The sequence below is a fragment of the Drosophila gunungcola genome (assembly GCF_025200985.1).
Source record: "Drosophila gunungcola strain Sukarami chromosome 2R unlocalized genomic scaffold, Dgunungcola_SK_2 000013F, whole genome shotgun sequence".
Lineage (NCBI taxonomy): Eukaryota > Metazoa > Arthropoda > Insecta > Diptera > Drosophilidae > Drosophila > Drosophila gunungcola.
The window spans coordinates 2091666-2115372 of NW_026453171.1; the positions used below are offsets into that span (position 1 = coordinate 2091666).

A 23707-nucleotide genomic window follows, 5' to 3' on the forward strand; every position below is an offset into this window, starting at 1 on the left:
ATTAGGCAATTTGAAAATTCGACACTTTTCTCCCCGTGCACCATTGAATCTCGCACTTCCTCTGCAATCCCCTATCAACATCCAGCAGACAAAAGGCCCGCACTTGGCTGAATAATTTGTTTATGCAAACGCAACTTTGCGAATATCAAAAGTAACTATTTAAAGTGCGGCAGGTGGGGCTGGAATTATTTACAAGCTTGTTGCTGTCCCAGTCCAGTGCGCACACATGTTTCCCGTGCTGGTTGCAACTAGTGTTGCTTGTGTTGCTGCCGTGTTGCTGCTGCTGTTGTTGCTGCTGTTGCAGATGTTTCTGCTATGTTCTGCCCCCTGGTTGCAGGCATCTTTTTAGCTGTAATTATGATGAGCTGCGGCCGTTTAGCTCACAAGTTAATTACCCCGTTTCATCGGATTCAATGGGACAGGCCGACCACTTTCGACACTTTCAACGTGGGGCTGGGCCAAGAGCATGGAGCATCTGTTGCTGCTGTTTCTGCTGTTTCTGCCTTTTCTACGGCCACTGCTGCATTTCCCAAGCTGTCTATTTTTGGTGCTCGAGGGCCGCGAGCGAAAAGCGCCATTAAATCGATTTTACATTAAAAATATTGCACAAGCCATCATTGTTGGCGTTGCTGCCAGAATTAATGGATCATAATTATGGTACAGTAGCAAACAGTAAGCAGCAGCAGCAGCAGCGGCAACAGTAGCTGCGGCATTAGAAAAGAAAACAAGAAACCAAACGGCGAGGCAGACAATTGGAGTCCGATCACGAGGCAGATGTACAGATGTACAGATGAACAGATGAACAGGCAGAAATTGCTCGAGAGGAAAAGTTTTCGACTCGGATTCAGGTAGCGCGTGGAAATCTCAGGCGGCAATTGTGGGACTCTCTGCCAGAAGGTTAGAAGTAAGTCTTTTTTCCACAGACCCCAGATAAAGATGCCCACTTGGCAAACATTTCAGTGATGGAGAACTTTTCTTTTCTTTTTTACTATTGCCCGTTTGCCGTTGTGGTTGAAGATGATGATGTTGCCGCATTGTTTTGCTTGGAGTTTTCCAAGAGAAATTTATGGCATAGTTTGATGTCTCTGCCTCTGTCGCTGCCTGAATACCGCGGTAAAAAGCCGCTCATGAGCGATTTGTTCTGGCCACAGTGCCGACCTCTGGCGATTTTCCCCTCAAAGAAAGAGCTAACTGCATTGCCATCTGGCTTGGTTTACCTTTCTTATTGTATTTTGTATGCTGTATGTTGTATGTTGTATGTTGTATGTTGTGCGTTGTATGTTGACTTGACGTCATTTTGCGGCAAGTGAAAATGTGGTGGCGATGCGGTGCTTGTGCCGACAAACCCGTTTTCAGTTTTCGGTTTCGGCTGGGCTTGTGAGATGTTTATGTTTTCAACAACAAGCACTGCAACAACATCAGCGGCAGCAACATTTGTTCGCCTTTTTTTTTCGGCTCAATGTTAAGACGAGATGTTAAAAACGTGATTTCCATGCGTCGCCAGCGTTGTCGTTGCCGTTGTCGGCATATTTAAATAAAATACTTTTACTATCAACGAAAACTAGTCGGCCACAAGCGGCGGCAAACAGCTCGTTATATTGCTGATCAAAAATTATAGTGCAACATCTAGTTGCTGCTGCAATTGCTGCTGCAGCTGCTGCTGCAGTTGCTGCTGCAGTTGCATACGCAATGCGCAACGCGCAACGCAAAAGGCCACTGACCAAGACCTGGATCGGCAACACCACCCAAAAGCCAGTGAACCCACCAATTATCCCATACCAGGCGGGTGGCGGTGGCATATAGCATTTAATACCCGATTTCCAGCCCTATACAGATATTATATATAATATATAGTGAAGAAAACGGTTTATTGTCGACATTGCCGCCGGTTATGCAAGGCCAAGCAATTTATCAATTTTTTCATAATTTGCATCACATAACCAAATGGAACGCCCCGCTCGGCTTAATAATGCCAAATAGAGGGAAAGATAGGCAAATATACAAATATACAAATAAAATATGCGTTAATTGTATGGAAATGTATTTAGCCCAGTGTCCGAACATTTCTTTTGACCCTTTCTTTCGGCTCTACACGTTCATAGTCTATAAGTTTATACGTTTTTGTCATTGTCTTTTTGGCCCCGCCGTGAGTATTATTGGGAATTATACAATATTAGTGGGCAAAAAAGAGCTATTTTCGATCTGTGATGTGAATCATAATAAAGCTGTTGCATTTGAGGGTGTGTATCTATAATAATAAGCTTATGTCAGGTAAATCTGGTGCTCGAAAGAGGAATTCTTGGGGGATTACAAGGGTCTGCTTTTCCAAGGCCCTATCTATGTTGTTGGCATAAGATTACAAGATGGTAACCCTCTAGATATGAACAATTATCTCTGTTTTTCCCCACCCTTCGCAAGTGTTGTGTATGTTCTGGGCTTACGTTGGACCTGCTTTCAATTAACTCTTGTGATGTCATCGTCGCGATATGCAAATCTATGCTAATGCAACCGTTTCTTGCCTTTGTCTTAGCCAAATTGGCAGCTGAAAAAAAAAATAGACTTACTTAACAAGCGAACGGAAGTGATTAAGAAAGGCGAAATGGCAGCATCTAGCCGTCTCTCTCGGCGAAGAAAGTGAAGAGGAAGAGGGGATCTAGACAAAAGGCTAGGCTTATGCAAATGCTAACTGGCCGCTGATACATCCAAAATTCAGCAGTCAACATTCAACATTCAACATCCAACAGCTGTTTTGTCTAGCTGTGTGATGTAAGCCAGGCCAAAACGTATTCCCCGCTTCTTCTGCTCTTTCACTCTGCTCTTAATTTATGCAAATGCGACAACATTTCTTCGACGGCTTTCTTCAGATGCAAAACACCATATACCATATATACCATGTATGGTATGTAATGCAGAAACAATAAAGATTTTGGCAACCTGGGGGTGGCCAAGCCGAACGATATGCGCTAAAGTCTTAACAAAAGCTTTTACAATAAAAGGCGAGATGAGATGAGATGTACACAAAAACATAACAAATTAGTTTAGCACTTTTGAAAGTTGTCAAGGGGAAGCGGACGTAGTCGTCATACGCCTTGCACACTAAAATGAGGCCCCCGACTCTGACTTTTGCTTTTTTTTTTTTTTGAAACTGTGAAACATAAAACTCTTTATAATTGCACTGTAAACATTTCACTTTCGTTTTTATTCCGCCTTTTTGTGCCCTGTGTCTTGGAAATCAGCTTAACACACGACGAAATGTCGTCGCCGCGCGTCGTGCACAGAATAATTTCATCGGTCGTCGCTTTCGCCATCATATTATAATAATTTACAATATGTGGGTGCTCGGAGATAAAGATTGCATCGTGTTTGGATGGTGACTGCGCCCGTCGAGGACTCAATTAGCATCTGTCCAGATTATGGTCGCGAATTTGCATTAATGAGACGTCCGATTCGGGGAACACTTTTTATTTCTTTTTTTTCCGTTTTGCCAAATCGTGGCGGCTACTGCCGATGACCCCACAGTTGACCCCCGAATGGCTGACATTTTGGCGACAGCAAAGTGCTGCTAGCCAGCCTTAAAATTGCCAACCAGTAAAGCAACGCCCACAAACCGATGAAAGCGGTTCTGAGTACATTTGAAGAAAATTGAAATATATAAAATAAAGAAATAAGAAGACTCTAGTTAATTTTATAACATAACTAAAAACTTGATGATATAAGAAGAGTCTAGTTAATTTTATAACAGGAATTGGGACACGTTTGCTAAGCATATATTTCTGTTTGTCTTCTTTGTTTAAGATTTCTTAAATATTTTTTAAAATTGGTCTAATATTTAACCATCAGTAAATTTAATATTACACTCTCCTAATTTAAATTCCTTATATAAAATATAGTTGTCTTGTTAACTAATAAAACTCTTTTAAATTAGTCTAATATTTAACCATCAATCAGTAAATTTAATTTTACAGTCTTCTAATTTAAATTCCTAATTTAAAATATAGTTGACTTATTAACTAATAAAACTCTTTTAATTTATCCTTTCAGATCGAATTCCAAGGCTTCGTATTTGCCGCGCCAGAGTCTGGAGAAGCTGAACAACACAGATCCCGACCATGGCATCTACAAGCTCACCCTGACCTCCAATGAGGACCTGGTGGCCCACACGAAGCCCAGCTACGGGGTGCCCGGTAAACTGCCCAACAATCTGCCGGATGTCCTACCGCTGGGCGTCAAGTTGCAACAGCAGCCAAAGTTGCAGCCAGGATCACCCAATGGTGATGCGAACGTGACCCTGCGCTATGGCTCCAACAACAATCTGGCTGGGAACTCGCCCACGGGTGCCACGCCCCCCTACTACGCCGGCGGGCAGCGGTATTCCACGCCGGTGATGTCAGCTCAGGGTTACGGAAAGAGTCCGAAGTCCGCGTCGCCGCAGCAATACACGAGATCTCAGTCGTACGATGTGAAGCACACGAGCGCAGTGACCATGCCGCCGATGTCCCAGTCCCACGTGGATCTCAAGCAGGCCGTCCACGACCTGGAGACGACGCTGGAGGAGGTGCTGCCACCCAGCACGCCCACACCGCCACGCCTCTCGCCGGCCTCCTCGCACTCGGACTGCAGTCTGAGCACCAGCTCCCTGGAGTGCACCATACTCAATAGTAATCCTATAGCGACACCGATTCCTAAGCCCGAGGCGCACATCTTCCGCGCCGAGGTGATCAGCACCACCCTGAACACAAACACAAACACAATCACAAACTCAAACACGAACCCTATGACACCGCCCAAGCCCACGATGAACAGGCAGGAATCGCTGAGGGAGAACATCGAGAAGATCACCCAGCTGCAGTCGCAGCTGATGTCGGCGCATCTATGCGATACGGGGCTACTGGGTGGCTACACCAGTCCCCTGATAAGCAGTCCCACTGCCAGTGGGTTCGTCAACGAAACGCTGATGAGCCCGCCACCGCCGCCCAGTCCGCCGCCGCCGCTGGAAGAGGAGGAACAGCTAACCGACGAGGAGCCCGAAATCAAGGAACTGCAGCTGATGCAGCGCAGCGAACTGGTTCTGATGGTGAACACCAAGCCCAGCACCACGGACATGGCCTGCCAGACGGACGAGCTGGAGGACAGGGACACGGACCTCGAGGCGGCACGCGAGGAGCACCCCACCAGGACCACGCTGCAGCCCCGCCAGCGCCAGCCCATCGAACTGGACCACGAGCAGATGAGCCGGGAGCTGGTGAAGCTGCTGCCGCCCGGCGACAAGCTCGCCGACATCCTGACACCAAAGAGCTGCAAGCCCACCTCGCAGTACGTGAGCAATCTGTACAATCCGGATGTGCCCCTGCGACTGGCCAAGCGGGATGTGGGCACCTCCACGCTGATGCGGATGAGGGCCACCTCGTCGTCGGCGGAGTTGCGTCTGGTCAGTGTGGAGCTGCAGTTGGGGGAGCCTAGCGAAGAGCCAACGAATTTAATCAAACAGAAGCTGGTGCGTATTTTTTACTGGCATTAAATAATTGAAAATGTAATCTAACCCATGTGTTTCTTATCCAGGATGAGCTTATCAAGCATTTGAACCAAAAAATTGGCTCCCTGAAGCGCGAGCAGCAGACCATTGGCGAGGAGTGCTCCGCCAATGACAAACTGGGCCAGGAGCTCTTCGCCAAGCTGGCGGAGAAGGTGCGGCCCAGCGAGGCGTCCAAGTTCCGCACCTACGTCGACGACGTGGGTCACATCACCAGTCTGCTCCTCTCGCTTTCCGAGCGCCTGGCCCAAACGGAGTGTAGCCTGGAAACGCGCCAGCAGGAAAAGGTGGGTTCACATACATACCATTAAAAAATGAATGCATTTTACTTATTTATATATATATATATTTTTTTTTTTGCCAATCCTTAGGGTGCGCTGGAATCGAAGCGGGATCGGCTGTACGAGCAGCTGGAGGAGGCGCAGCGGCTGAAGGCGGACATCGATCGACGTGGCACCAGCATCGCCGGATTGCTGGGCAAGAACCTCAGCGCCGACATGTGCGCCGACTACGACTACTTCATCAACATGAAGGCCAAGCTGATCGCCGATGCACGCGACCTGGCCGAAAGGATCAAGGGCAGCGAGGAGCAGCTGGGCTCCCTCAGCGATGCGCTAGTCCAAAGCGATTGTTAATGGCCAATGGCAATGGCAATGGCCGGATTCGATTCTATTCGATTCGATTCGATTGATTCGATTTGATTCTCCCAGCTGTCAACTCAAAGTTGAGAGCCGATCGCGAGAGTCCGCAGGATCCGCCGGTCCAGTCCGCAATGTGTATTAGTTTAAAACAATGTGCTTAATTACCACATACCCACACTATAATGTATAAATATTGTATGTTCATTTGTGATTTTCAACTAGCTAGTAGGTTAATTATTCTATATATCGGCCGCCTAGGTGTAAGCATTTTCTACATAATTATCAAAGCAAAGATAAACTGTATGCATTAATAAAACCATGAAAATTAGAAAAATGGCATTTGTGTCTGGATTGGACAGCCTGAAAGTAGGCAACAAAAATAATAGTTTTTTTAGCTTTCCAAATTTGAGTAAGTTTTAACCGTTTTCGGTTTTCAAATTTAGATTAAATCTCATTCATCATTAAACCTGGTAAAAAGGATCTTCCTGTTTTTAGTTAATTGATCACGTACTTAAGGATAATTCCATTTCCTCTTATTCTGAATGGAAGGGATAGAACGTTAAAACGTATCCATTTTTCCTTTGTTTTTAAAATCTTCCTTTTTTCATTTATGTATCTGTAACTGTAACTTTTATTAACTGCCCATTTAATAATTTTAATCCGTAACAGTAAATAGCTTTCAAATAATCGATGGCTATCGATGTTCCCAAGTTTCAACTAACGATAGTATCGGATAAACATCGCATTCTGTGCCACCTCTACAGTCGATATGCTAAACAAAAATTAAAAACATTGGTCAATTCACACGTTGCAGTTTTTTTTTGGCATTGTTCGAGGTCGAGTGAAAGCACCGCGCAAGTCCCGACAATCCCGCTCCCGATTCGTCTGCTATGTTCAGGGTCAGACCGCTCTTCCCGCGGATACGAAGCACTCTGCACACGACCTTGAAACTCCAGCCAGATACATCCCCATCCGAAGCGGTATCAGTCGGAATCGGACGGGACCTGCACCTGAACCTGCGACTCCCACACATCGGTTGTCGTAGTCGCACGCTGAGCAAGTGAGTACACAGCGTTTGGGGCAGGCAAAGCAGAAACCACCTGTTTTAATGTTACAAATCGGCGGAATAGCCAGAATTTCAGGGGAATGGCCAGCGGAGGAGAGACACCCAAGGAGGCATCCGCAGAGGCAGCCAAGGACTCTACGGAGGCATCGACATCCCAGGTGACAGTCAAGGAGGCATTGGCAACCGGAGGGGCATCCCAGGAGGAGCCTCCAAAGCAGGGCAATCGCCTACTCTCCTCCAAGTCGCCGTATCTCCTGCAGCATGCCTACAATCCAGTGGACTGGTGAGTAGCAACAAGCGTGGGTGCACCTGAAATCGAAGTGCGTGGGTGTCAGTTGAACCAAAAGTCACGTGTGATAAGAGATAAGAGGCGGTATAAATCACCCACTCCAAACTAGTTAACTAAACTCAACTTGTAATATATCTCTGCTTTAGATATTTTATATTTAAATTGTTTACTGCGCATTCAATGCTTGTTATATAAATTAAATCAGCTATAATTTAAACAAATTAAAAATCGTTAAACGAAGATTGGAAAAAAATAAGGGGGAACAATTGCAATCAAATAGTGTTGATATTAATTAAAAAACTGATTACCTGCAGGTATCCTTGGGGCGATGAGGCTTTCGAAAGGGCCCGCAGTGAGAACAAGCTCATCTTCCTTTCGGTGGGCTACTCCACCTGCCACTGGTGCCATGTGATGGAACACGAGTCCTTCGAGAGCCCCGAAACAGCGGCCATTATGAACGAGCACTTTGTGAACATCAAGGTGGACCGGGAGGAGCGTCCGGACATCGACAAGGTCTACATGCAGTTCCTGCTCATGTCCAAGGGCAGTGGTGGCTGGCCGATGAGCGTGTGGCTAACCCCAGACTTGGCTCCCTTAGTGGCGGGAACCTACTTTCCGCCCAAGTCCCAATACGGCATGCCCTCATTCCAAACTGTGCTCAAGTCCATTGCTAAGAAGTGGTCGTCCGATAAGGAATCTCTGCTGAAGGCAGGAACCGTTTTGCTCAGCGCCTTGCAGAGGAACCAGGATGCGGCGGCCGTTGCAGATGCAGCCTTTGGACCAGGAAGTTCTGGAGAGAAGCTACGCGAAGCCATCAACATCCATAAGCAGCGATTCGACCAGAGCCATGGGGGCTTTGGTTCGGAGCCCAAGTTCCCGGAGGTACCGCGTCTCAACTTTCTCTTTCACGCGTATTCCGTCACCAAGGATGCGGATGTGCTGGACATGGCGATTCAAACAGCTGGATCACATTGGAAAGGGTGGCATAAATGACCACATTTTTGGAGGCTTTGCTCGATACGCGACCACCCATGATTGGCACAACGTCCACTTTGAGAAGATGCTCTACGATCAAGGCCAACTAATGGCAGCCTTTGCCAATGCCTACAAGATGACCAGGAACGAAGCCTTTCTGGGCTATGCAGACAAGATCTACAAGTATTTAATGAAGGACCTAAGACACCCTTTGGGGGGATTTTTTGCCGGCGAGGATGCGGATTCGTTGCCCACCCACGAAGACAAAGTGAAGGTGGAGGGAGCCTTCTACGCCTGGACCTGGGACGAGATTGAAGCTGCATTCAAGGCTCAGCCGGAGCGGTTTGATGACATTACGCCCGAGAAGGCTTTTGAGGTCTACGCCTTCCACTACGGGCTAAAGCCAACGGGAAATGTACCGACCTACAGTGATCCACATGGCCACCTCACTGGCAAGAACATTCTTATTGTGCGAGGATCAGCAGAGGAGACCTGCTCCAATTGCAGCTTGCCTGCGGAGTACTTTGAGACCCTGCTGGCCACAGCCAATGATATTCTGCATGCTCTGCGGGATAAGCGGCCGCGTCCGCACCTGGACACCAAGATCATATGCGCCTGGAATGGCCTGGTGCTGTCGGGCCTCTGCAAACTGGGCAGCTGCTACTCCGCCAACCGCAATCAGTACATGCAGACGGCCAAGGAACTTTTGGAATTTCTGCGCAAGGAGATGTTTAAGCCGGAAGAGAATCTTCTCATTCGCTCCTGCTATGGCGTGGCTTTGGGAGATGAAACCCTGGAGAAGAATGAGTGAGTTTTCAGTGAATCTTTAATGAAAGATTAAGCAGCTTAATAATTAAGCAGGTTATAATTCAGGTTATTACTTTTAAAATATTTCCACATTATAGATCCCAAATCGATGGCTTCCTGGATGACTATGCGTTCCTCATCAAGGGCTTGCTGGACTACTATAAGGCCACGTTGGACATCGATGCCTTGCATTGGGCCAGGACACTGCAGGACACCCAGAACAAGCTATTCTGGGACGAGCGCAATGGAGCCTACTTCTTCTCGCAGGAGGATGCGCCCAATGTTATTGTGCGGCTAAAGGAGGGTAAATATTTTTTAATTTATTGATTTTATGATCCAGAAAGTGACTTTGTGAAACCCTTTTGTAGACCACGATGGTGCCGAGCCTTGCGGTAACAGTGTATCCGCCCGCAATCTCGTCCTGCTGGCGCACTATTACGAGGAGAATGCCTACCAAGAGAAGGCCGAAAAGTTGCTTAACTTCTTTGCCGACGTCTCGCCCTTCGGACACGCTCTACCAGAAATGATGTCGGCTCTGCTGATGCACGAGAACGGACTGGATCTTGTGGCAGTGGTGGGGACCGGATTCCCCGAGCACCCAGCGTTTCGTGGAGATTTGCCGCAAGTTCTACATCCCAAGCATGATCATAGTGCATGTGGATCCCGCGAATCCGGATGACTCCTCCAACCATCGCCTGCAAACAAAGTTTAAGATGGTCAATGGCAAGACCACGGTTTACATTTGTCACGAGCGAGCATGTCGCATGCCGGTTACCTGTCCAACGCAGTTGGAGAATAACCTAATGGAGTTCTTCTTCTCGAAGCGTGACTAAATCCTAGGAGTTTCTCGAATTATATTTTTAGATCATCTAGATGTTATTGAATGTTGTTTATTTTTTTTGCTTCAAAAGCGAAAATCAGTTCTCGGAACTGCCTAGTTGTAAGTAGGCGTTAATAAAGACTCCAATAGACTTGCGACAGAGTCATATAACTATAGCTTCAAGTCTGAGAGACTTTCCCCGCCTGCATTGCTCCCTAGGTGTCTACAGTTGGTTGAAGTTGCTTTGTACATTTAAAGCAACATACAACTAAAATAACCTATGTCTATACAAAAAAGTTAATAAACACAGAGGGGGAAACCCCTTACAAAAAGGCTGGTTTTTTATTCCATTGCAGAAGTGTAAGACCACTTAAAAATTCCATATTATCATGAAATACAACCAGTGGAATCGTGACACCATTAAGTGTAAGTAATGAATTGAATTTGTCAATTGAATATTAGATTTGTTTGAGTTTTGTGACTAAATTTGAATTTGAGTAAACAAATTTCTCAGTTGGTTTGTCATTTTCTATAATGTACTTATTTGCTTCAGAGCCTAAAAAAAATCACTTCTATAAATGAAAACAGCGTCGATTAATCTCTCTTCTCGAATACAACACGTTTTGTGCATTTATTGGAATCGTTCTGTTCGTGGAGCAAACAACCAGTCGGTGGTCGGCTGCACCTGCTCCGCCCCAGAGGCGTAGGCGTAAAACTAGGCTTTAAACTAAATGCGTGCCCTGCGCTGCGTCCGCGATCCGCATCCAAGCCCGGTTCGAATCGAATCGAATCAAATAGAAACGAAACGAAACGAATGGAGCTGGGATCCCGGAGGCCACGGCAATCGGCGTAGAAGGAAACTAAACGTATGGAGAGAACAGCTCGGTAATCGGTAATAATAATAGTAATAATAGTAGTTTGTAGCAATTAAAATAATTTAGTTGAAATTCACATTCATCACATTGTTTGGCCGACCATCTGCCATGCCTCATCCTCGTCCTCATCCTCAACTGTTGCCGTCGTCGTCCTTCTTCTTGTCGTCGTCGTCGTCGTCGTCGTCGCCCTCATCTTCGTGGCCTCCGCCTCTCAGGTGTCCGCATCGTTAAAGCTCATGGCCGCATCGAAGCTGTCGACGATGGTCTCCATGCGCTCGTGGTGCTCGAAACGCGCAAACTTGCGGGCGAACTTGCGTCCGGATCGCGACATCCTGCGCGAGTAGCGCGCCCGCCGAAAGAACCGGAACCGAGTGTCCTCCTCCTCTTCGTCGTACTCCGGCGCCGATACCGAATCCTCGTCCGTTTCGCGCAGAAAATCCTTGGGATCCCGATGGATCTTGAAGATCTTGGTGGCCGTCGCCCCATTTAGCTTCGATATGGTGCGCGAGGCGTTGAGGATACCGCTGGAATTGGAATTCGAAATGGAACCGCCGCTCCGATTCTTGATGGCCGTCAGCCGGTTCGTGATGGACACCACGTTGAACAGCTTGGACAGCTCCGAGTCGACGCAGCGCGATTCGCGACGCAGGTTCTTGCCGTTCTTCACATAGATGAAGTGGTTCAAGGGGCTCTGGCTGAGGCTCTGGCTCTGGCCATCCAGGGGATGGATGCTGCCAATGGAGCAGGTGGGCGAGATGGAGACGGATACGGAGGTGCTGCTGCCGCCGCCCCCGCCCCCGCCACCGCCTCCGACGGTCAGCAGGGTGGGCGTGGAGGGCGGCGCTGGCGGTGGCACATGCGGCATTGTGTAGCAGCGCTGGCGGCCCGAGGCCAGAGACGCCCCACCGCCCGCCGCCGCCGGCCCATCGTACAGGTTGGTCACGTTGTAGCGGCTCAGGCGGCACAGCGACGTGGACTCCGACTCCAGTTCCGCCTCCGGATCGTGGCTGGTGGGCATGTCCATGGCCTGCGCGAATGTGTGCGTGGTTTTTGGCCAGGTTTTTCGAGTGGGCGGAGTGTGGAGTGTGGAGTGCGGAGTGGTGTGGTGTGGTGTGGTGTGGTGTGGTGTATGGCGACGGGGCGAAAAGAAAGGGCGTTGTAGCTGTCTGTGGGCCATCCGGAAATGTCGGGGGATGCAGTGCATCCACTTACCTGCAGCAAGCCTTCGACCTCCATGTACTGGCTGTCGGTGAGACGGTGTGTTTTGTGCATCAGTTGTTGATATCAGGTATATTGATTAGGAAATATTATTATTTTCGCCAGTGTGACCGAATGCAGCTAGTCGAAAACCATTCAATCTGGGTCTAGCGCCAAATCACATCAAAATACCTGGCTCACTTTAAATTTAAAGACCTGTTACTTTATAAATTAAATATGTTTTTAATATTTATTTATTGGTCTACCATTATAAGTTGCACTTTAATTTTCACCAGCATCTTAAGGTAAAACAAATAAATCGAAAAAGTTCACTCAGATTAGGGCAACACAATTTCAATTTCTAAAAGCAAATACAAGTTCTTGAATTTATTACGGTAATTTAATTTCGTAAACAAATAATACTAGATCTGGTATTAAAACAACTAGCTGGCAACTCTGTCATTTCCGCCGCCACGGAGTCTATCGATAACGTGTTTACGTTTTCTTTTGTTTTCTGTTATTTTTTAAGTTGTTTTAATAAGAGTACTGGGTATATTGGGCTTATGGCTTTGTTGACCAAATTAATTTTATTGAACTTGTTATAATTTCATGGATTGGTTCTTGGCGGCTAAGTACAGACCGAACTGGTTAGGCCAAGAAAAAAATCCATAAAACAAATTCGACCTTTGTTATATTGTTTTTAGGTAAGCAAATTATGTTTTTAGAAATTTTTTTAATTTAAAATTTGAAATTTTAATTTGATTTTAAAAAACGGTTTTAAATGTTTATGTGATACATCAATGTTTATTCTCTCGGATGTGCTGAAATCTGTAAGAATAGTTACCACCAATAAAATAAAAACAATTGCATAGTTTTTTAGGTTTTGTTGTTTTGTAGTTTGTATTTGTTTTCTGGTTTCAGTCTTACAAGTTGATTGGTTACTTGATGCGGTTCACCTCAGCCTCTTGCGGTCATTAATAGGCCCCCACTCTTGGTTTCGTTGTGAGGATTGCGGGCAGGACTCTTGATGTGCTTGTGGCCACGTCTCCGATTGATGGCGCACGCTGCGAGTCTGGCCACCATGGTTCGGGCAAATCCCGGGTCGGATGGCTGTACGCGCCTATGTCATCTGCACAAGGGCCTGGTTTCGCATGGGGGGGGGGGGGGGGGCGGTGAGAGTCTGTGCCGGCTGGAGGGGCGCGGCAGCGACGAGTCCCAGCCCGGGTTCGTTGTGGTTTTTGTGATGGGTACTGGCGTGCCTCAAGCTTGTCGCGGAATCGCAGGGGTGAAATGATAAACAGCCCTACACCCGTGATCCCGAATGGGACAATTTGACGTGCCAACCGCACGGATGGCGATTCGGGAGCCATCGTAGTGCTATGTGGTAACGAATTGTTTTGACAAAAGTCAAAAATAGTTGGTTGGTTTTTTAAATTTCCGTGGAAATTTAGTTTTTGCCCGGTTCGCGCCCGCTGTAGCTCCACTCGCACCAGAGACATTGCGGGGGGTTATACGACACCCACCACCGGAAGTAGCCGAAGCTGCAGCCGGAAGTGGGCGGCGCCGACCCTCGGGGCTGTCGATGTCACATGCAAAAGGATCTAAGCGGGCGATCACCGGACGGGGGGTTTTTTGCCAGCTTCACAAAGGACCTGGATCAGTCGAAAGATTAAGGGAAAATGGTCACTAAAGCGGTGATCGCCACATTTTTCAACATAACGATCACCCCTCTTCGTAGCCAACACATCGCTACTTATCTTTCGCTGAGCGGCACAAAGTGGAGACGGCGGTTGTGAGAATCATTGGGCAGTGGGCGGCGACTGAAGATCAAGCAACATCCATTCGCAGTCGCAATGTCAAAACATAAAATTCGAAGCCTAGGCTCGAATTTCACATTTATTCATTGCAAATAAGCGATTTTGTGGACGAAATGCCTGATCCTCAGTCGCCGCCGCCTAATGATTCTCGAAGCATAGCTTGTTCAAGTTGTGAGTTCAAAATCAATGTTGCAATTGAGTGAATTGCTGGTTGGATGGTTGGCGTTCTTTGCCAAAAGAGCCGCAGGGCAGCGTGAAGTAATAAGAAAGTAGAGCCGTTTTCGGGTGGAAGTAATGGAAACAGCGTGATTTTTTGTGGGTCAGATGCTGATCGAGGCTTACCGGCACGCCATTTGCCAGTGAGTGTGAAGAGATTGGTGTGTTGCTACTGTACATGTTGCTGCTGCTGGTGTTGCTGCTGCTGGTGTTGCTGTCGTACATGTTGCTGCTCCCTGTCTCTCCGCTTGGTGGGCTCTCGCTGACGTTGGTCGGCCAGTGTGGCTACGAAAAGTTCTGGAATGTTTGGGGAGTGAGAGGCGGGGCCACCGGTGATGTCATTTGGTGGCCGTTGGTGCCCCTCTGTGATTTGTGGGTGGTGTCGTGATCGCCTACTCGTCGTGGTTCTCCTCCTGGCGATCCTTCTGGCGCTTGCGGCAGTTGTCGAAGGTGTGGCCCCGGAAGTTGCAGTAGGTGCAGCGGGTGGTGCGACGGGAGCCACGCACATTCTTCGTGGCGGCGGTCAGCTCCTCGTCCTCCTGGTTGTTGTGCTCGATGATGCGGCCCTGCTCGAGCAGCTCCTTGAAGGATTGGACGCTCTGGCGGGCGATGTGTTTGCGGTACTTGATGTTCAGCAGGCCGTAGAGCAGGTCCAGTTCGGTCTGCTCGTCGTGCCGATTGGCCGGCAGCTGGGCGAGCAGCGCCCGCTTGTGCACCACGAAGGTGTCGATGGGGTCGTGGTCCTCCTGCTTCTTCTGGAAGAACTCCATGTAGACCTGGTAGGCGGGCTTGGTGGGCGAGAAGTGTTCGCGGATGAGGCCGATGGCGTCGTTCCACGTGGCGGCCTCCTTGCGGACGCCCTGCCACCAGGTGGAGGCCAGGCCGTAGAACAGCAGCGAGATGCCCTTTAGGGCGTTCTCGTCGCTAATGTCCTCCAGCTCCTTGTACGTCACGATGTTGGTAATGAACTCCTCGACCACGTCGTAGTCGCGGGTTCCGCCGAAGCTGTGTGTGCAGGCGGAGAAGCTGCCCTTGCCCTTGGCTCCCTGGGCGCCTGCTGCTCCGGCCGCGGCCGCGTTTCCGGCGGCACTTGCGGCGGACACTCGCACCGCTTCGATCAGCTCATGCAGCTGCTCGCTGGTCATGTTAAAGGTCTGGGCCATTTTCGGCTATTTGAGGTTGGAGTGGAACCAAGTGGGCGACAACACGTTTTAGGTATTTTGCTCTGTGAGTTTCTGGTCGGCGGACAAAGCCAGTGTAGCGAATGCGGCCGATGTTGCGAACTGAGGAGCTCTCCCAAGTGGGGCCCCCTTTTATACCCGGCCGTTGTGAAATCGAACTTCGAAAAAGCTTGCGGATTTGGGGAGAGCCAAAGTGGGAGCGGAGGAGCCAAAGTGGGAGCGGAGGAGCCAAAGAGCGGGCGTTGCCGGTTGTTTTTTTTGGTTGCTACCAGTGCCAGTGAATCATCGTCACCATATAATAATAACACTGAAAGCCGGTAACTGCCCCAAAAACTGATAAACAAACCTGATAAAAAATATGTTTAAATTGATTATTTCTAAGTTTAGGTTACTAGAGACATTTTCTTGCATTTTAAGGGGTGTATTCCGTTGTCTACAATATTACATTCCCATGCGAAATATCGAACTGAGTAATATGTACATATGTATGTTCAAAAGACTATGTTCGATTTAAATATAGTAGACTTTGTCATTAAAACCGCACTTGTGTTTATTGTGTTTGTGGGGAGAACTTAATCATTTCTTGAATCATACCCTTCTTATAAAATTATTTTTTTAAATATTTAAATTTGTAATTGTGAAAAATACCAAGAACAACACACTGAAAAATAAAAAAACATAAAATATTTTAACAATTTAATAGCTTTGAATTGTGAACATTTTTCGTTTTCTATCGATTTCCGTTTCAGTCATTAATTCATTTGATTGCGAAAACTGTGTGTTTATTTGCATCTAGAATATTACATTGCCACACGAAATTCTATAAAATGAATAATAGGGAGAGGGAACAAAGATGTGAACTAAAAGTAGAAACCGTAACTATTAAATGGGCCTAAAAGTTTTTAATTATAAAAATATGATTTGTTATTTTTAATTGAAAAGTATTCGTGTTTTTTGTCACAATGGTATGATATGTATATGTATTCCTAATCCGTTTAATGACATTATTTTCCTTGCAACTGTTATTTATGTGACGTCATTAATTTATCTTGGTTTTTACTTCATACATATTTATATCTAAATTCGACAATAGAAATCGATAAAGATGACCTCAGAAATCCGGTTTATGGAAAAATGTTTGCCAAAAGTATAAGATGGTTGGAGTTGCTATTCCACATATCAACAAACAAAATCAATTTTCTTTTAGTATTGTCAATTATAAAAATAACATGTTTGAATGCCACCTGTTATCTGGGGTACTTTATCTGGTGAACGAATTCGTGTAAATCGAATTGTTGATAGGAGAGGGAAACCCCCCAGAGAACAAGAGAGTGCTTGCCCATTTAATTTTATCATTTTCAGAGAGCAATGGCTACTTTTCGAAATTCGAAAAAGCTTTTAGTCAAAGAGGGGAGAAGGAATTGCGTATGATTTCACAACAAGAAAACCGTTGAGCAGGCAAAAATTTACGCCAGTTGCTCTTCTACCATCAAATCGTTTGCTCGAAAATCATTTCGAAGCGGGTATATTTCCGGTGTTTGTTTACTTTTCGTGGAATCAAAACAAAACCCGCAAATAAGGCGACAAAATGACGCAGATGTCCGACGAACAGTTTCGCATACTCATCGAAACCATTCGATCCCTGGCGCCGATCAAAGACGAGGAGCCGCCTTCCAAGGGGAGCTTCAGCAACTGTACGGTCCGCTTCAGTGGCCAGCGGGATCACGATGCCGTGGACGAGTTCATCAACGCGGTGGAGGCGTACAAGGAGGTGGAGGGCATCAGCGACAAGGATGCGCTGAAGGGGCTGCCCCTGCTGTTCAGCAACATAGCCGTGTTCTGGTGGAAGGGTGTGCGCCGGGACGCCTAAGACCTGGCCGGAGGCCCTGCAACTGCTGCGGGACCACTTCTCGCCCACCAAACCCTCCTACCAGCTCTACATGGAGATCTTCGAGACGAAACAGGCCCACGACGAGGTGATCGACTCCTTCGTCTGCAAGCAGCGAGCCTTGCTGGCCAAGTTGCCGGAGGGACGACACGACGAGGAGACGGAGCTGGACTTCATCTACGGCCTGATGCAGCCCAAGTACCGCGAGAGCATTCCCCGGCACGAGATCAAGACCTTCCGCGAACTGCTCGACCGGGGGCGCACTGTGGAGCGCACCAAGCACTGAAGTCGGACATAAGTTAGTTAGTTTTATACTATAGGTAAATAAAGAAGGGCTGAAATCAATTGAATCTTAAAAAAGACTTTATTTTATTTACATTTGAGATAGATACACTTTAATATATTTGTGTAATTAATAAAGATTTCCTAGATTTTGTGAAAAGAGTTTCGTAAAGGGGGAATTACCCAGTGTACCAAAATTTCGCAAACGATATCGAAAAGAAAACTTTTAATACTTATGTTTTGATTATTTTAATTGAATATAGGTAATTGACAGCTGAAAAGTAAGTTCGGTACTTTTGCACAACTATACGACATGTGGGAAAATATATTTTATTATTATAAATAATTTAAATAACGTCCAATTTTTATTATTTATGTTTTTAACTCTATAAAAAGAAATAAATTTATGTTATTTTTGCTTAATAACTGTTTGTCATAGTAAGTTAAACAATGTATTTTTTAATTACAAATCAGCTGTCAGCAAGTCATTTATATTTAAATCTCCCGCCAACAAAGTTGCCATCTGGTCAGAGGAATTGTGTAGCTCTAACCGTCAGTATTTTTTTCTGGTATTTTACAGACTCGCTATCGCCTAATGGCAAAGTCTGGCCACGCTGATTTGGCATTTCACAAATCTGCTCTGAGGTGCGTTTCGATTTCAGTAATATTGTGCAAATAACGTGGAGTTGTGCGTTTTGTCGACCTACGGATGGGGGAAATGTGCCGCCGGAGGAGCTCGCGTTCCCAGCATCCAGGCGGCTCCTTTTCGAAGATGCTTCTCAGATCGAATTTCCTGCTCTTTCAGGTGGCAAGTCTCTGCTGGCGTCCTCTTGCTCGTCCTTTCGGAGGCTCTGATGTGAGACGGCGACCGTGGATCTGCGACTGGTACTACGACTGCTGAGCGCCGGGCGGAGGACACGATGACCACCAGCAGCGAGGACGTGCTGCTCCAGATGGGCGAGGTGCGGTACAAGAAGGGCGACGGCACCCTCTACGTGATGAACGAGCGGGTGGCCTGGATGGCGGAGCATCGCGACACGGTGACGGTCTCCCATCGGTATGCGGACATCAAGAGTGGGTGCACCTCCGTCACACACACGTCTCAGGGCAGGCAGTAATCGCAATCCCTTTCCCCCCGCAGCCCAGAAGATCTCGCCCGAGGGCAAGCCCAAAGTGCAGCTGCAGGTGGTGCTGCACGACGGGAACACCTCCACCTTCCACTTTGTCAATCGCCAGGGACAGCCCGCCATGCTCGCCGACCGGGACAAGGTGAAGGAGCTGCTGCAGCAGCTGCTGCCCAACTTCAAGCGCAAGGTGGACAAGGACCTGGAGGACAAGAACCGCATCCTCGTGGAGAACCCCAATCTTCTGCAGCTCTACAAGGACCTTGTCATCACCAAGGTGCTCACAAGTGACGAGTTCTGGGCCACACACGCCAAGGACCATGCCCTAAAGAAGATGGGCAAGTCCCAGGAAATCGGTCCGTATGAAGTCCATTATTTTCCTTCTATTTCTTACTTATTTTACTTGTTATTAGGTGTCTCTGGCGCCTTTTTGGCTGACATCAAGCCGCAAACGGATGGCTGCAACGGCCTCAAATACAACCTCACCTCCGACGTGATTCACTGCATTTTCAAGACCTACCCCGCCGTCAAGCGCAAGCATTTCGAGAATGTGCCCGCCAAGATGCCCGAGTCCGAGTTCTGGACCAAGTTTTTCCAGTCGCACTACTTCCATCGTGACCGCCTCACCGCCGGCACGAAGGATATATTTACGGAGTGCGGCAAGATCGATGATCAGGCCCTAAAGGCGGCCGTGCAGCAGGGTGCCGGTGATCCCCTGCTGGACCTCAAGAAGTTTGAGGATGTTCCTTTGGAGGAGGGCTTCGGCAGTGTGGCCGGCGATCGCAACGTTGTGAACAGCGGCAACATTGTGCATCAGAACATGATCAAGCGGTTTAACCAGCATTCCATCATGGTGCTCAAGACCTGCACCAATGTGACTTCAGCACCCTCGACCATGACCAATGGCACCAACAATGCCAACGGACCGGTTTCGCAATCCGCCTATACGAACGGTCTGAATGGAAAGGCCACGGTAACGGCCAGCGCTTCGAAGAGCTCCGCCGATCAGGTGGACAAGGATGAGCCGCAGAGCAAGAAGCAACGACTGATGGAGAAGATTCACTACGAGGATCTGGGTGATCCCCTCATGGAGGGGGACGACAATGCCGCCCACGGCGACAAGGCCACCAAGTCAAAGCAGTTCGAGCTGTCCAAGGTGGAGCGCTACCTCAACGGTCCTGTCCAGAACAGCATGTACGACAACCACAACGACCCCATGAGTCTGGAGGAGGTGCAGTATAAGCTGGTGCGCAACTCGGAGTCCTGGCTGAACCGCAACGTGCAACGAACTTTTATCTGCTCCAAGGCGGCGGTAAACGCCCTGGGCGAACTGAGTCCTGGCGGATCCATGATGCGCGGTTTTCAAGAGCAGTCAGCGGGACGTAAGTTTGAAGTTATGCAAAGATAAAGATAGATTTAATGAACACAAAAGGAAGCTAGCCGAAGCTTATGATACATTAAGTATTTTATAAGACGTCTGTATTGCTTTTTCCGATTTTTATAAATTTAAAACCGTAATTTCAAAATAGCGATATCGAAGAAAATGTTTGCATACATTTAACGAAGCAACGAAGCTATAATTTTGTTTCTTTAAATTTTCAATTTCCGATACTTATACGACCTATACTACTATATACTACCTACTACCTGCAATAGAAATAAGACTTTTTAAAACATTTTTTTCTGGTAGCTTTAAAACTTTAAATTTGTTTGCGAAGAAACGGACGAATAGATGGACATGGCTAGATGGCTATACTCTCTGCAAACGTATACAAACATGATTGAGCTAATACTTTTCAAAAATTACTTAAAAACTTAAAACTACTACTCGTAAATAAATAATTTCTATTTGCTTTTACTTACCCTGCAGAACTGGTGCCCAGTGACTTCCAACGCGAGCTGCGCCATTTGTATCTGTCGCTGTCCGAGCTGCTGAAGCACTTCTGGAGCTGTTTTCCGCCCACCTCCGAGGAGCTGGAGGCAAAGCTGCAGCGTATGCACGAGACCTTGCAGCGCTTCAAAATGGCCAAATTAGTGCCTTTTGAGGTGGGTTTTCATATATTATATTTATTGAATAAATCACTAATAACCTAACAATTCAGAACCGCGCCATGCACGAGCTCTCGCCGCTGCGCTCTTCGCTGACCCAGCACATGAACCAGCTGCTGCGCACCGCCAACGGAAAGTTCGCCACCTGGAAGGAGAGGAAACTGCGCAACACCAGGTAGCAAACGCCCAACGGAGGCGATCTCGAGCGTCTGCCACACACCTCAAGAACCATTATTATAGACTAGGAGTAACTATAAGCGTATGCGGAGCGCATTGGAATAAAACATTATTTGCAACTTGGTAGTCCAGCCCTGTTTCCATGTCTATCGCTGGAGAATTCGCGTACCGGTGTTGCCGGGACTGCGGTTAGTTTTGGTGCGTACTCGTGCCGGTCAATTAACAGAGCTGATAGTTTTATAAAAGTTGTAATCATGGGCGCTGGGCGCTTCAGTAGGCTGGCACTTCTTATGCGAGCCAATGCGAAGCGACTATGTTGGACCTGACCTCAAGGCCGTTGAACGATGTTCTTCGGGAAACTTTAATCAAGCGGAATGGAAGACAATAAACTGAATAATCGATCAGGCGCTTACAGTTTAAACTGCATTAAACCGATTCGGGGCGACACAGATTTCGAATTCTGGGTTTTAATTAACAGCTTCTTGGATGCGCACCTTTCTTGCCGTCTTTTGTTCGAAGCGACCGCCAGTTGGTCTCGAAACGCTCCAAGTCAAACATCGGAATTGGATTACCTTTGGATATTAGAAACTTCTGAATACCATGTACAGATCTTTGATCTTAAGCCCTTGGCTTTGCTTATGTGCCATAGTATTGAGCTTGAATTTGGTTAACTCTACGCTGCTTTTTACCACCAACTCCGAGTATGGGGTAATTTTAACACAACTGCTTGTTGGCTCTTTCCTGTATAATTTGTTTTGCTTTGCAGATATTCATGGCCATATCAGTGCCCATTGGCTTGCCACATCGCAATGTGTTTTTGTCTTACAATTATGAGTTTAATTACTACCAACCGGAGCACGTGTACAAATATCCTCCGATTTTGGTGGGTTCTATTCACACGTTCGCTTCCTAAGTCTTTTGTTTGATGTTTGTGTTTTTACTTAAAATTATCAGATGGGTCAGGACTTTGAGGAAGGCTATCTGACATATCCGACGACAGGACGTGATTCCAATGGCAGGCACTGCCAAAACTGTACGGATTGGAAAATCGGAGCAAATAGCACTGGCTCAAATAATTCTTCAACCAATGCTGCATCGCGAGAAAAACGTGCTTTAACTCTAATGAGTCGCTCTGTTTTTTATGCCATGTTAAGGGATAAATTAAGGAGGTGGGTTCTATAGTTACTAAGTTACTATTTAACTTAAGTGAGTTATAATTTATAAAATCAAATGTAGGTCTGGTTTTTCTGCTGAAGCCTGTTTGCTGCGCTTAATATGTGATACAAATGCCTCTCAACTGGGCGAAGTAAATGGCTTTTTGGGCAGCCTAGTTCACATAATATTTAGGTGAGTTTATTTATTCATAGCAACTCACTTTTTCTAAAACTACCTACTATTTCAGTCCCAGTAGCTCCAAGGATGAGCACCTGCCCCATGAGTATTACCAGGCCGAATGGGATGGACGGGTGCATCAGGATTGCTCTGCCTATACCAAAACCTGTGATGAAAACATCTTGGACCTGATTTCTGTGCCATTGGAACAGGCTCTAAGCGATATTGTAAGCCGACGAAGATGAAAATAAAGTGGACTACCTGGGGGGAACCTAAAAGTATCTTTCTGGGGGGTTTACCCATCCAATTAGCGGCCTCTCGCTTGGCAAGAGCCACGCACTTGCTGTTAGTACTTAGCTTCAATTGCAATTCAGTTGCTTTCTGAACATCGTGGAGGTCTATCGTGCTGCTTTGGCTTGAGAAAATGAATTTCCCCAGTTATTTTGTCTGCCTGGTTTTCCACTTCACTTTTTATCTGGATATAACCAACTCCTTTGTGGCTTTTACAGCTTCCAGCACCCATGGTGTAAGTTTTTTAAGTTATTACTCGTAAAAGATACTGTTGAATCATCTCAATCCTAGATCTTTGCCGCAATTGCTGTTCCGCTCGAGTTGCCCCATCGAAATGTGTTTGTCTCTTATAATTTTGAGGCCAACTACAATTTACCCACAAACTGGAAAAAATGGACAATATTTGTAAGTTTCATTTACGGCTATAAAACGCCACATTTGTTGACAATTAACACGCCTTTATGGCACAATTAACAGTTCAACCAGAATGGGAGCATTGTTTGGTTGTTTACTCATCGTTCTTATTCCAGCAAAACGGTCCCATAGAGTCGGAGGAAGTGGTGGCAGACACCGATACTGAAACGGAGGCGGAGTCATCCCGAAAATTGGTCGCTGGGTGCCATAACTGCACGGTGGAGGAAAATGAAGTGGGCGGTGGGGAACAGGAGGAATCCACTGAAGTAAACCACCATGAACGTAAAGTTCGATCCCTGCTCACTCGTTCAAATATATATCGCATATTTATAGACAAATTAAAGAGGTGAGTTAACTATAGATTTCAAATTTAGTACCAAACTACGTTTCATATTTCAGGAGTGGTTTTCAAGGCGAAACTTGTTTGCTACGCCTGATTTGTGAAACAAGTGCTGCGCAATTGGATGAATTCAATGGTGTTTTGGGCAGTTTAATGCATGTTCTATTAAGGTATTGTAGTGCTAAATTTATAAAGTTAAATCTAATATTGTTCTTTCCAAAGTCCCAGCACTTCCGAGTCAGAGGACCTGCCCCTGCGTTATTACCAAGCGGAACACGATGGTTCGAATGATCATTGTCAGTTTTATGAACCCGGCTGTGGAGAAAGTATTCTTGAGCTTATATCAGAACCATTTGAGGAGATTTTTAAACACATTGAAAGCAATAAAATTTAGAA

General features: G+C 46.8%; 8 protein-coding genes across 9 annotated transcripts in view; 6 read left to right on the top strand and 2 right to left on the bottom strand.

Moving 5' to 3' along the window:
• LOC128256276 (protein Shroom) overlaps positions 1 to 6505 on the top strand; it is a 46636-nt gene extending 40131 nt beyond the window's left edge. The window contains 3 exon segments of the mRNA XM_052986565.1: positions 4042 to 5494; positions 5560 to 5817; positions 5902 to 6505. Coding sequence (XP_052842525.1) covers positions 4042 to 5494; positions 5560 to 5817; positions 5902 to 6165 — 1975 coding nt within the window. The 3' untranslated portion in view covers positions 6166 to 6505.
• A 406-nt stretch (positions 6506 to 6911) lies between these two features.
• On the top strand, positions 6912 to 10283 carry LOC128256109 (spermatogenesis-associated protein 20). Its single transcript, XM_052986204.1, is given in 7 exon segments — positions 6912 to 7231; positions 7302 to 7520; positions 7841 to 8486; positions 8488 to 9308; positions 9407 to 9612; positions 9677 to 9885; positions 9887 to 10283. Coding segments are annotated over 7 exon segments (2526 nt in total). The 5' UTR covers positions 6912 to 7061; the 3' UTR covers positions 10142 to 10283.
• A 439-nt stretch (positions 10284 to 10722) lies between these two features.
• Positions 10723 to 12372, bottom strand: LOC128256165 (uncharacterized). Its single transcript, XM_052986299.1, has 2 exons — positions 12216 to 12372; positions 10723 to 12030 (listed from the first exon to the last, which is right to left on the bottom strand). Exons 1-2 carry the CDS (start codon positions 12273 to 12275, stop codon positions 11215 to 11217), a joined length of 876 nt encoding a protein of 291 aa, XP_052842259.1. The 5' UTR covers positions 12276 to 12372; the 3' UTR covers positions 10723 to 11214.
• Positions 12373 to 13123: 751 nt separating this feature from the next.
• On the bottom strand, positions 13124 to 15527 carry LOC128256280 (activity-regulated cytoskeleton associated protein 1). The gene has a single exon (XM_052986571.1). It carries the CDS (start codon positions 15394 to 15396, stop codon positions 14626 to 14628), a length of 771 nt encoding a protein of 256 aa, XP_052842531.1. The 5' UTR covers positions 15397 to 15527; the 3' UTR covers positions 13124 to 14625.
• A 1341-nt stretch (positions 15528 to 16868) lies between these two features.
• LOC128256284 (activity-regulated cytoskeleton associated protein 2) lies at positions 16869 to 17736 on the top strand. Its single transcript, XM_052986575.1, is given in 2 exon segments — positions 16869 to 17281; positions 17283 to 17736. Coding segments are annotated over 2 exon segments (585 nt in total). The 5' UTR covers positions 16869 to 17002; the 3' UTR covers positions 17589 to 17736.
• A 423-nt stretch (positions 17737 to 18159) lies between these two features.
• Positions 18160 to 21060, top strand: LOC128256277 (general transcription factor IIH subunit 1). 2 transcript variants are annotated; one of them, XM_052986567.1, is made up of 6 exons: positions 18160 to 18229; positions 18390 to 18658; positions 18726 to 19064; positions 19122 to 20090; positions 20579 to 20754; positions 20811 to 21060. In XM_052986567.1, exons 2-6 carry the CDS (start codon positions 18505 to 18507, stop codon positions 20934 to 20936), a joined length of 1764 nt encoding a protein of 587 aa, XP_052842527.1. In that variant the 5' UTR covers positions 18160 to 18229; positions 18390 to 18504; the 3' UTR covers positions 20937 to 21060. The 2 variants fall into 2 exon arrangements, with proteins under 2 accessions (XP_052842527.1, XP_052842526.1); XM_052986566.1 differs by lacking the exon at positions 18160 to 18229 and having other exon boundaries at positions 18279 to 18658.
• Positions 21061 to 21192: 132 nt separating this feature from the next.
• LOC128256282 (uncharacterized) lies at positions 21193 to 22617 on the top strand. The gene is made up of 5 exons (XM_052986573.1): positions 21193 to 21642; positions 21701 to 21817; positions 21889 to 22103; positions 22171 to 22281; positions 22337 to 22617. The coding sequence occupies exons 1-5, from the start codon at positions 21535 to 21537 to the stop codon at positions 22509 to 22511; spliced, it is 726 nt and encodes a 241-aa protein (XP_052842533.1). The 5' UTR covers positions 21193 to 21534; the 3' UTR covers positions 22512 to 22617.
• On the top strand, positions 22563 to 23706 carry LOC128256281 (uncharacterized). The gene is made up of 5 exons (XM_052986572.1): positions 22563 to 22792; positions 22849 to 22962; positions 23088 to 23317; positions 23371 to 23481; positions 23534 to 23706. Exons 1-5 carry the CDS (start codon positions 22691 to 22693, stop codon positions 23703 to 23705), a joined length of 729 nt encoding a protein of 242 aa, XP_052842532.1. The 5' UTR covers positions 22563 to 22690; the 3' UTR covers position 23706.
• Position 23707: the final 1 nt, after the last annotated feature.

What these genes read in the sequence shown, in the direction of transcription:
- LOC128256281 (XM_052986572.1), top strand. Translation starts at nt 22,691, where the DNA reads ATGAATTTCCCCAGTTATTTTGTCTGCCTGGTTTTCCACTTCACTTTT. An exon ending in CAGCTTCCAGCACCCATGGT is followed by an intron (nt 22,793 to 22,848) that starts GTAAGTTTTTTA and finishes TCTCAATCCTAG; the next exon opens with ATCTTTGCCGCAATTGCTGT. An exon ending in TTAATGCATGTTCTATTAAG is followed by an intron (nt 23,482 to 23,533) that starts GTATTGTAGTGC and finishes TTCTTTCCAAAG; the next exon opens with TCCCAGCACTTCCGAGTCAG.
- LOC128256282 (XM_052986573.1), top strand. Translation starts at nt 21,535, where the DNA reads ATGTACAGATCTTTGATCTTAAGCCCTTGGCTTTGCTTATGTGCCATA. An exon ending in CCACCAACTCCGAGTATGGG is followed by an intron (nt 21,643 to 21,700) that starts GTAATTTTAACA and finishes TTTGCTTTGCAG; the next exon opens with ATATTCATGGCCATATCAGT. An exon ending in CTAGTTCACATAATATTTAG is followed by an intron (nt 22,282 to 22,336) that starts GTGAGTTTATTT and finishes CTACTATTTCAG; the next exon opens with TCCCAGTAGCTCCAAGGATG.
- LOC128256277 (XM_052986567.1), top strand. Translation starts at nt 18,505, where the DNA reads ATGACCACCAGCAGCGAGGACGTGCTGCTCCAGATGGGCGAGGTGCGG. An exon ending in GGGCAAGTCCCAGGAAATCG is followed by an intron (nt 19,065 to 19,121) that starts GTCCGTATGAAG and finishes ACTTGTTATTAG; the next exon opens with GTGTCTCTGGCGCCTTTTTG. An exon ending in TCAAGAGCAGTCAGCGGGAC is followed by an intron (nt 20,091 to 20,578) that starts GTAAGTTTGAAG and finishes CTTACCCTGCAG; the next exon opens with AACTGGTGCCCAGTGACTTC.
- LOC128256165 (XM_052986299.1), bottom strand. Translation starts at nt 12,275, where the DNA reads ATGCACAAAACACACCGTCTCACCGACAGCCAGTACATGGAGGTCGAA. An exon ending in AGGTCGAAGGCTTGCTGCAG is followed by an intron (nt 12,031 to 12,215) that starts GTAAGTGGATGC and finishes ACATTCGCGCAG; the next exon opens with GCCATGGACATGCCCACCAG.
- LOC128256280 (XM_052986571.1), bottom strand. Translation starts at nt 15,396, where the DNA reads ATGGCCCAGACCTTTAACATGACCAGCGAGCAGCTGCATGAGCTGATC.